The sequence below is a fragment of the Paramormyrops kingsleyae genome, chromosome 25, assembly GCF_048594095.1.
Source record: "Paramormyrops kingsleyae isolate MSU_618 chromosome 25, PKINGS_0.4, whole genome shotgun sequence".
NCBI lineage: Eukaryota > Metazoa > Chordata > Actinopteri > Osteoglossiformes > Mormyridae > Paramormyrops > Paramormyrops kingsleyae.
Genome location: NC_132821.1, coordinates 29,990,969 through 30,002,023, shown reverse-complemented (window position 1 = coordinate 30,002,023; position 11,055 = coordinate 29,990,969). Strand labels below are relative to the sequence as shown.

General features: G+C 48.4%; 1 protein-coding gene across 1 annotated transcript; it reads right to left on the bottom strand.

The window, feature by feature from the left end:
• Positions 1–2,642: 2,642 nt before the first annotated feature.
• On the bottom strand, positions 2,643–10,976 carry pi4k2b (phosphatidylinositol 4-kinase type 2 beta). The gene is made up of 10 exons (XM_023829797.2): positions 10,469–10,976; positions 7,898–8,049; positions 7,294–7,494; positions 6,967–7,098; positions 6,536–6,689; positions 6,154–6,215; positions 4,584–4,683; positions 4,183–4,316; positions 3,692–3,751; positions 2,643–3,336 (listed from the first exon to the last, which is right to left on the bottom strand). Exons 1-10 carry the CDS (start codon positions 10,791–10,793, stop codon positions 3,163–3,165), a joined length of 1,494 nt encoding a protein of 497 aa, XP_023685565.1. The 5' UTR covers positions 10,794–10,976; the 3' UTR covers positions 2,643–3,162.
• Between the last annotated feature and the right edge of the window lie 79 nt (positions 10,977–11,055).

Genomic DNA, 11,055 nt, shown 5'->3' with positions numbered 1-11,055 from the left:
TTAATTATTCGTGGGTTTTCGCATTCTTAAACGGCAGGGATCCAGTTTTATTTAAGCTTTCATCAACGTCCGTAGCTATTATTTGGTTATTTGGTATGATGTGTAATATATATATGTATATACCACAACCAATAAGAGGAAATTGCAGGCTTAAAAAGAGAGAAGGAATGAATACCAAAGTATTTTGACGTCCAGACATGGTTTATGACATGATCTGTCTGGCTCTAAGCACATTGAAACAGTTAGTTTAGACCAAACATGCGTGTCATGCGTGTTTTTGGAGACCCATGCAGATATTTGTGATTTTGGTTTCAAAAACTGGGAGCACGGCCATGTTAGACAAAGCATGCAGGTATTATACTGAAGAAAACGCGCGAAGGTGAGATTTTGCGGCCTGTTTGTCTTGGATGCTCCGGCCATGAATGCTGAACAGCTGATAAATACGGGCCAGCGGCAGGAAGAGCCGACCCAAGTGTCATCATCCTGCTCACTGATGGCAAGTTTCAATAATAAAGGAGTATAACGCAAACCCCCCCCCCCCGCTCTGCCCAGGAACGCGGAACAAAGCAGGAAGTACAAAGCCAGGCCCTCAGCACCCCTCACTGCCTCATGCTGTCTCCAAAGCAGTCGCTGTTTCATAACATAATGTGGCCTGAAATGTATGAAGTGAAATACATCCGGGGCCCAGTGGCGGCTGAAGTGTCACCCGACTTTAACACGAAACCCCGGACGCTGAGCCGTCCGCAGCAGTAAATGGATTTGGGAGGGCTGGGACACGGTGGATGTGGTCGGTCTTCTCCACGATGGAAGATCTTTCATGCTGCAGCCAGTAAATGCAGGGATGTGAACATCTGATTCAAGAAGATATTCAGGTTAGTGGTTTTATTCAAACTGCAGCTTCTGAAAGACCACCGAAGCCTGGTATAGGGGAACCGATGTCACCTTGTCCCCCACCCCCCGCCCAAATCTACCTGGGTATCCATGTTCCTACACAAAGACATAACTATGCGTTGAGCATTTGGGGCGGAGGGTGTTGCGGTCTCCCCCTATCTAAGGGGGTCCATTGGGTTGTATTTGATGCTTTTGGTTTGTGGGAGGGGGGCTACAACCCCCCTATAATTTACACCCATGCCCTTACTGCACTCTTGCCTATGGGTCATCTGTGGCGGGGGTTTAAGTTTCCCCTCAGCAATGATTTTAGCAAGGATAGAAAATCTTGTGAGGTACACGCCCACCTCAAGCTGTCCAGTGGTACCCTTGGGACTTCCTGCCTCAGGACCACACAGGACTGGAACCGTCCTTTTTTCTGGGACCCTGAAACACCAGTCAATGGCCTGCATTCCATTGTCTCCTGGGTTTAGACCCATGTTTGAACCAGTAAGGAGATGATGAGCAAAACTCCCATGATTCCATTCTCTGTTGCCATTCCACCAGGCAGTACTCAAAGCAGAATGAGAACCCGGATTTCCCAGTTGTTCACAGGAGCTTTTAACTCACGGTATTCTGTCTTTGCTTCATCACCTGTCTCCTCGTCACGGTCACTGTTGAAAACAGCTACCTGAGACAGACAGACATAGCTCTTTTTGCCACATTAAGATGTTACAGGTCGCTTGTGGAATGAGCCTTTTCCAAATCTGGAAACTAAATTCATGAAATCCAGATGGACAGAGGGTATAACAGATGGGAGGGAAATGTAATTAAAAGCTGCACTACCCTGAAACGGATCTTCACACTTGGTACAGCCATTGTTTACTCACGTCTTCGTGGTGGCAGATGATGACATATTAAAGTAGATAAATGACTAGCACGTTTGCCAACAACAGCGCATAAATCTTTTGTCTGCATAGTAATGAAAAGAAACACGGTCCCGCATGTGGGGGGGGGGGGGGGGTTCTAACTCAAATGTTTCCAGTGCCCTACCTCTGCCAGCTGTTTCCAGCTGTATATCACCCAGCCTCACGGCCCTGGACATCCAGACGCAGCCGTTTCCTCAGGCCTTGGACACCACTTAACACCTATACCAGGCATTAATAATCAGTCTTGTCAGCCATGTTGCGGATTTCCACTGTTTGGGAACAGCACTTACCAGAGAATTCTGTGCAGCTTGTGGAATGGCCATTTTTCAATGCACATTTCATTACAGACTTTCCAGTTTCTTTCATGAGCCAAACTGCAGAGCGATGAAATATTTTCCTTAAAATCACAGACACGCAAGCTGTTTTTTCCCCCCATAATGCACAAAAAGGACAGCAAGGATGACCATGATTCATCACTTACACATAAAATTTCCAGAAATATAATCCTCTGAGCTACACATTCAGGCTTCAATGCATCTGGGGGTTCTGGAGATTATTATTATTATAATTATAATCATCATCGATACTTTATTGATGAGAGAAAGCTGTACGGTAATGGGATTTCAGGGAGAATAAGTGAATGACATTCACTTTCACAACAGAAATAATACTGAAGTGAATATTAACTCCTGTAAGGGATTTAGATGTTATGAATGTCAGGGCCACCTAGTGGACAAATTCACAAAGTCATTTCAAAAGTGAAAGGCGCCCCCATGTGACCAGATTCTCAAAGTCGGTGACAAAAGTCAAAACTATGTTGGGATGCACGAAAACTAAGACAGACAATTTTTGATATTAAACGATTCCCAAATTTATTCAATACTTTTAAATACACATTGCAAACTACATAAAGTTTTACAATCATCTTCCTTAAAGAGTATGAAGCCCAAGACAATTTACAGAGGTTTGTAGGCTAAATGCCACCCAACGATCACAGTCCATTGTCATTATTCAGCCACAGCACCAGGGGGCGCTGTGTGCAGCCAGCAGGTATTCATCAAATACATTCATTGCAATAAAAAATACTAGGTCAGCAGTATTCCTTTACTCCGAAATATCCAAAAACTGTAAACTCGCAGATACATTCAGGCAACCGATTTTCAAAATATTCAAGTCTTTTTAAACCTGTTGACTTTTAAAATTCTCCTAAAAAGTTTGGCAGTTGAAAGCTGACGCCTAACACTGGCAACACACACACACTTTGGCTTTTCTGCGCGGATCCCTCGTCGAGCCATTGAGCCAGAGAAGCGTATCCCGTGAGGCCGGTGAAGCCTGCCGCTTACCGGGGGGCCCCGGCGGGGGGGCTCTACCAGGACGAGAAAAAGGGCCTCTTGCAGTGGAACGTCTGGGTGAAAGCGCTGCCCAGCTGCACCACGCGGCCCTGATTGCCGCTGGTACTGCGCTCCACCACCACACGGGGCATCTGGACAAGCTGGATGGGGCTCTTCCCATCCTTCAGTGCCTGCGTGAGATTCAGGATCTGCAGAGGGGTTTGGGGGGCAGGGGGTGGATGGATGGGTAGGGGCAATGAGATTCATTTAACCTGTCAGGCAGACTGGAAATATATAAAAAAAGAGGTTCCGTTTTTTTCCAGTTCAAAAATCAGGCTACTGTTCCCATTTAATAATTTACTCCGAAAGCAATGCTCTTAAAGATCAAGAATAAGCTACGCGACTGACTGCCGGAAATGAGTCAAAGTCATTACCACCTCCTACGATCTCTCAGGCAACCAGGACAGAAATTCAGAAGCATGAATGAATTTTGAACTGTGCAAACTGAAGATATGCTTCAATGATTTGACATGGGTGGTGAGGGGGGGGGGGGAGAGAACCCACTTGTCCTCTCATGACAGACATCTGCTTCTCGAACGTGGCTCTGTCAAATCCCTTGTCGGTCTGTGGAGGGAAAACAGTCGTTTAACTGGTTGATATAATTACACCCTGCGAACACAATGCGAAACAGCGTGAAAATGATCAACTGCTGTATAACAACTCCAGCGCAATAACAAGGCCCGACGTATGTTCATTGAGTCTTTAGATTCTGTCTTCTGTGTGAACAGAGGAATCGCGTTTCTGCATCTAGAGAGACATCGACTTTCAAGGGCAACAAAGCAGGCCTTGTACAGGAGGTCTTCCTTTTACGGTTTCATGGCTTTTCACCCACAGGAAGAGTTTTTTTTAACACCTCAAACGCTGACACTGCTGATGGAACGAAGATCGCCGAGGCTGTGAGCTCCACAACCCTCAGGCAACGTTTGAGCGAAATGTATCGTCTACGTTAGAATACCGACATCGCGCCTTCGTTGAATAACAGACAGCTAGCTGACCTTGAACATCTCGTGGAGGTCCTCACAGAGGTCCTGCACGAAGTTCATGTCGGAGATGCGGGACAGCACCAGCTCCCGGGTCTCCTGAGAGAAGGGAACTTTGGCCTGGGACAGCCAGGCCCAGTGAAACGGATCTGAAACAGAAAACAAAACCGTCGTACGGGGGCGTCCAAGCAACGGTCAACATGGACCTTCAGCGTGGTGCAATCCAAGGTGTCAAGCGGAAACGTTAACAAATGCAATTAAAACGATTTAAACAAGTCTGAGAACGACAGCAGAAATCAGAACGAAAAAATCTCTCCGTACAGCTTACAGGCAGAAAATGCATAACGACGTCCGACGCCTTCAACAACGGCGTCCGTAAAACACACATTCAAACGGAAACAGGAGCGAGTCCTTACACGCTCGCCATTCGTCCGGGTGCTTGAAAGGAAATGCAAGCCCATTGTCTATTGCTGCTATCTTGATGGCAGAGTCATTCACAGCGGTCCATTCTGAGTCCTGCGGGGGGGGGGGGGTGACACACACGGAAACAGTCACCGTTTTTAAGCGCCAGGCAAAGACCATAGCTATCACCGTCACTTGGCAAACAAAGCAGCGCTAAAGGATACGTGATTATTGACCCATGTTTGGCGGCAGACGTTCTGTGGCGGTTGGGGTGATGAGGGGCAGTAAACAGGAAGCGTAACCGTTAGTCCTTGTGAAAACCATGACTAAGGGAAAAATACTAGTCTTATCCAGCGTTCTTGGAAGATTGAGTGTATTTTCATGCGTGGACTGAATTACACAGGGGGCTGAGGGGCTACGGTTCCTTGGGGGGGGGGGGGGGGGGGGCGGGTAGGCAGAGGCTTGACTCAGCATTCAGGTGATTAGCTGCTCGTGCTCAGTGGTGTCCTGTTCTCTGGCTGCTCTTCGGTCCAGGAAATAGCCCTTCAAATCCAAGCTTCAGAAGGTGTGAAACTGCTCTTCGCTTTGCTTTTGGGCTGCGTTTATACCCAGTTGCTGCCTAAATTACACTCTATGGTAGCGTTTCTCAACAGTCTTCCGGGACCCCTCAGGCTATTCTCCCTCTCAGCTCTCGGCAAGCCTGTACCAGGTTCTCGGTCTTCCTGGTTGCTCGGTTCAGTTGAGAAACATTCCTCTATGGCTCGTGAAGTAGGGCCACGGTAATGTGAGGATCTGAAATCCTCATGTTCTGGACAGAAACGAGCAAAATGGGAACCGGGAACACGGTCTGTCCCGAAGCTATACTATAATCCAATCAATCACGTGCAACTTGGATATAATCCAACCAATCACGTGCAACTCGGATATAATCCAACCAATCACCTGCGACTAGGACAGCCCGGCTGCAGCCTTCGCTTTTCCTGTAGTCGGTCGTCCTGCTCTTTACACCCCGCTGGGACCCCAGCGTCTTCTGTTCCCATCACTACATCTTCATGAGTCTATCCGGTAATTTCTAAGATATGGCATCAGTCCAGATCTTCCATTACAAAAATAATTACTGAAGCCTTATCCTGTGTAATAAGGCTGTCTGAGGAGAATGTTCCGGAAATTGTATTACAATCCAGAGTCTGCGTATCGACAGGTATGAGGCACTTCTGATAGCAGGTTTCACCTCACTGCTCCCCGGGCCGCGGGCTGCAGCAATGCATCATAGGTAATCACTGTCAGAGTAGCTTCACACACCCGTCGCTGTACCACCCCTCCAGCCAGACGAGCAGCGTCTTCCTCTTCCCGCTGCTGGGCGAGTGACTTCCGTGCAGAGATGGTTTTGTCTTGCATCGCCGCAATGAGCAAGCTCTGTGAGAATGGCACGACACCTGCTGAACGGCCGATTTGTCCGATGGGACTTTAATTCTCTCATAGTGCTTGGCCTCTTGTAACTGCCAGGGTATCCATGCCCTTCCAGCACACCTCCGTGGGACATATGCAGACATATGTAACAGAAAAATAATAGCAATCTCTCACCTTCTCTGAAGCTTCATCACCTGGCTTTTCGTACTTGATCAACCAATTGTCATTTCCTCTGTCTAGAAAAAAAAGCATTTTCAACTTAGTATCATTTGACCTCCTGAAAACACACACCCTTCCCAAACCACTATTAAAGTATGATAATACTACTTATCTGTTTTGTCCTCAGTGACCCACAGACAGTCCACATTTTTGCTACCGGGAGCTGGGAGGGAGCAAAAATGTGGACCGACTGTGGGTCCCCGAGGACCGGATTGGGGAACACTGCTATAAACTATTACGAGATAAGAAGCATCAGATAAATTGAGGCTATAAAAATAGTGATGAGCTGGGGATGTTGTGTCAGGTTACTCTGTCGGGGTCGGATCTCACAACATACCGGTGTTCCGTATGACATAATCCAGGACCACCAGCCTCTCGAACTGGGACTGCAGCTGCTTCCTAATGTTCTCAGGTAGAGGGTCTGCCTCAAACTTCCTCAACCAGTAATCGGCTTCCTGGTAGCCCTCCACAAACAGCTGGAAGGAGCCCACCTGCAGGGGTACAGCTGAGAATTATTCTCTTTATATTGAGATACAGATGGTTTTACCCAAAAACACATACATTTCTGGAGAAAGCAGACAGTCACTTGGGGCTAAAGGCCTTTGCTCAAGGTCCCCATTCCGCTGACCCTAGGATTTGACCCTGGGAACCTTTTAAATCACAGGAGGAAACTGCAATCCTACTGAACCACACACTGCCACCACCTTTACTTCCGAAAGAAAACGCAGAAGCCAAAAATAGCGGAACAGCTGAGCACCACTTCCTCACCTTAGGAGGCAGACCAACCCTGTGAAATCGTTTGCCGACTTTGGGAACCTTCTCTAAAGCATATTTCTTCCCCCTGGACTTTGCTCGGTCGATCGCCGAGTAGTGAAACGTCTCACTGACGAGAGACACCACCTAAACGGCCAAGCGGACATATATATTTCAAAAATTCAATGCCAGAATGACACACACCAAAAGACCTCTTGCAAATTTAATGAGGAAGTGTTTAATGTACCAAATCTGAAAGAGCGCTGTTTATTTTAATCGCGAGTGAGCTAATGTTTTCCATTCCGTGGCCTTGCGGTGACCTTGTCACTCAGCGGTACTCACCTTCGTTTTGGGCACGATGTCCAAGCCCAGCTTTTGGTCGACCAGCGAGGCAGCGGCCTCAGAGAGGTAGCCCTGATTGGGGACGAGGCAGCCTCGCCCGAAACAGCAAGGGCAGCACACCTTGTGGAAATATTTGGTCCATTTGGGGTTCAGGTGTCCGTAAGGTTCTTCGGATTTTGGTTTAAACACGCCGATTATCTTCTGTGTGAACACAGGAGGGTGTAAAGTCATTACAAGAGCTTCGAAATGGAACACATCACAAGAGATGCAGCCATCTAGCAGATGTTTATGACTAATTTCCCCAGGCAGATCCCATCTGATAGATGCGTTGGCTCCCTGTTTCGAATCAAGCAGGAACAGGACAGATGGCTTTACTTCATAATTAGTCCAAGGAAGGTGAAGATATGATGCCTTATGGTGTAGAGAGAGTTGGAAAGCTACTACAAATGATACCAAGGAAGATGTTGGGATAAAAAGAACAAGAATCATCTCAAGTTCCAGTGGATCAACAAACTTTTGATTGATGAAGCACACAGACCTGTGTGTGTGTGTGTGTTCTCGTGCACCTATAAGGGATTCGGTGCGGGCCTGTAAATCTCCTCACCCCTTTAGGATCCTTCACAAAGTAGCTGCCGCTGGAACCCTGCGAGATCCTCTCGGGGAAGACGCCATTCTCGACGGCCTGCTCCGCCCTCTGCACGATCGCCGCAAACTCGGGGTCCTCCGGAAAGAAGTTGAACTCTCCCGTGCTGCTGCCTGCGTCGGCGAGATTTTAGATTGGATTACGGCGGCCGTGCGCTCTGCACTTATTGCGTCACTTCGTGAGACGGCACAAAGCGTTGTTTTCAAACCAAGCAACCTCGATTAGTCGTCAGACGACCAAAGTTCTTCTGCGACGATTAAGAGATTAAAATGAGATTCAATCATTTAACGTTACCGCCGGGTGAAAGAACACAATGCGTTCACCGTGTTTGTTTTCCAGGGTATTTATCAGGGGTTAGGGCCAAGGCCACCATGCTGATCACGACAGTTCACGCGTCAGGCTTCTCAAAGTCCCTCAGGAGGAGGGCAAACAGAACAGGCGATAGAATGGAAATGTTCTGGGTTCACGGAAACAAACAAAATGCCGGACTGGCCTGACGTTTGTGGACGAACTGGGGAGCCTGGCATACATTAAGGGGGAGGGGGGGGGAGCAGAGGAAATGCACTGCAGTGTTTCAAGTAGCAACAAGCAACCCTGGTTACCGGAGACAGTGGCCTGAGGCGCAAGCTGTGCTCACACCCGCATGACAAACACGAACATGTCTATCCCTGGGTGACGATACAAAACAGCTTACGCACATAACGCAACGTGATCGCTGCCACACCTAACGTGAACCTTCTCTTGCCAGGAGAACCTCATCCTGCCTCTGGTGCCAGACCGTGCATTAGCACTTTAGCAGGAGAGACCTTATCAGATGGACATTAAACATTAATATCAGTTCAGGGGCCGATTTGTAACCAGTCCATCACGGCGGTCAATGACTGAACATCCGGCAACATTAGGCGTAGCTACGAGAGCGGAAATACGATCTCGGGCAGATTACAAATCTTAAATCTTTAATCCCAGATCTTAAAAGAACAGCGATGAGGAAAAATCCCGGCCAGTGAGACGGGCTCCGATCACGGCGGCGGAAATTCAAACTGGGCGCTTCCGTGAAAAGGAGAGAGCGTTACATAAACAGGCAAACGGATCGGGTTCAATCGACAGCAGTTTCTGGAAAGCGCCGCGGTTCGGGAACACATGCGAGACGGGCTCTCGGAGATTGTCCACCGACGCCTCACCAGGAACACCGCGTTTACAAAGCTGTGCCGGCTGACAGTACCAGAGCTCCCAGTACTGCCAGTCCCTTCACCAGTCTTTTCCAAGGTTTGCATTTAACAATGTTTTAATGCTTTTCCCCCTCCTCGTCTCTGCTATGCAGTCACCTAAAGGCTCATACATTCACTGTTTTTCACAGCACATCGATCTGCAGACACACACCTTTTAAGTAGGTGACCTCAAAACCCAAAAACAGAAAAAAAAGTTCAATACCCCCACATCTCACAATGCACCCGAGAAGAAATGAGAAGGGGGTTTGAGGGGGGGGGGGATTTCAAGTGAACTACATCCAATCCAATCTCCATCCACTTATCCAGGGTCACAGTAAGCCTGGATCACAGGTAGCACAGAGGGCAAAGTAGGGGACACCCTGGATGGGGCATCATCTATCACAGGACACACACAAAGAGTAATTTACATACTTATAAAATTAGACCAAAAGTAAGGACAGAGCTTGGCTAACAGTTTGAATCACATGGGCCAAAATACTGTTAAGGAGATGCAGAATCCATTTTCTACTAAACAGAAGGCATCATTTTAAAATTCTCAGAGGATTCATGCTCACATTTGCAAAGACAAGTCAAACCACCCCACTCCTATAAAATTATAACAATTATATAGGACCTCTATTGAACCACAGGTGCTCAGTTGGCATTTATGAATGGTTCATGGGGGAAAGACCAAAGGATTTGTCTACCTGTAGCCCACAATAAAGTAACGAAAGCCTGATTTGTTTATGTGGCCCTTGAAATCTCTCTTAAAGGCATCTAGGCATTGCCATTGAGGTTACAGAGGCATCAAGTTATTTGAAGAGTGGACCCCTTATAGGTCCTGAAAAACTGGTTGGGCAACCTGACATTGTTATTTAATAACGTGTGTGGTATTATGCCAGTGCAAACTGGGAACAGCTTATGTTTACCTACGGATATGTGGAATAACTTTCTGTCAGCTTCCGTCAGTGTGCATGCATGGCGCGCGCTGCATTTTTCTGCATGAAGCATTAAAATCGCCTGCGGACTGGAGAGGGGGGGGGGGAGGTTGCATGCGGTACCAACAGAGACCATCAGCCGTCTCCCTTTTACTGTACGAAACATTTCGCTTTTCAGAGAGACTCCGGGCTGACTGAGATGTAAAGTTAGGACAGCATCTACTCAGTAGTAACCGCACAGCTGGTGGTGAAGCAATGTGGTCGTTTTAGGAAGCTTGCACCTTTTCCCAGTGTGACAACTGCATGCTGATTACTGCACAAAGACAGCAGCAGATTAGTAATGGCGTGGCACGCACTGTGTTTAAGCCGATCTCTCAGGTTCTTACCTGGCGAAGCCAAAGTGTCCTTATCGGAGGAGGAGCTCCGGCGGCTGCGCCGCACTCGTTTCTCTTTGCCGCTCCTGGGCGACAAGCTGCCCGCCGGTCCAGGCAGCAGCAATTCCTCCTCGCCGGATCCTTCGCCATCCAGCTCGACGAGGACGCTCTCGGTAGAGTCCGACACACGAACGGCGCATCCCGGGTTCCCCCTCGGTGCCTGCACGGCCCCGGTCCCCGTCCTGTCAGAGAGCGCCGGCTGGATGTGACCCGGACTGGTGCTGGGGCTGGGCTTGTCCCCCGAGCCGCTCTCGCTGGGATCGCACTCTGCCATCATGTCTGCGGGCGGTTGGTTGCGCTCCGACGTCCTGTGCTCGCACTAACGCACCCCCTTTCACGTCGCCATCACTTTAACCACCTGCGTTTCGGACCCGGTCCACAAGAGCACCGTAGAAGTGTTACGTGTGCAGGCGTGCCTTTAGTGACAGTCGACTTCCGCTTTCTGTCACGCACGCGCAGATTAGGGGGCTAGGCAAATTTAAAAGGAGCGTAACACCTTTCTCCCAGATCACAGCAAATCTCGAAAGCTGGGGTCTTTG

Excerpts from the sequence above, each read along its gene's own strand:
- pi4k2b (XM_023829797.2), bottom strand. The coding sequence starts at position 10,793 with ATGATGGCAGAGTGCGATCCCAGCGAGAGCGGCTCGGGGGACAAGCCC. Across the intron at positions 8,050-10,468 it reads GGACACTTTGGCTTCGCCAG|GCAGCAGCACGGGAGAGTTC; the intron begins GTAAGAACCTGA and ends TCGCCGACGCAG. Across the intron at positions 6,216-6,535 it reads TTATGTCATACGGAACACCG|ACAGAGGAAATGACAATTGG; the intron begins GTATGTTGTGAG and ends TTTTTTTTCTAG.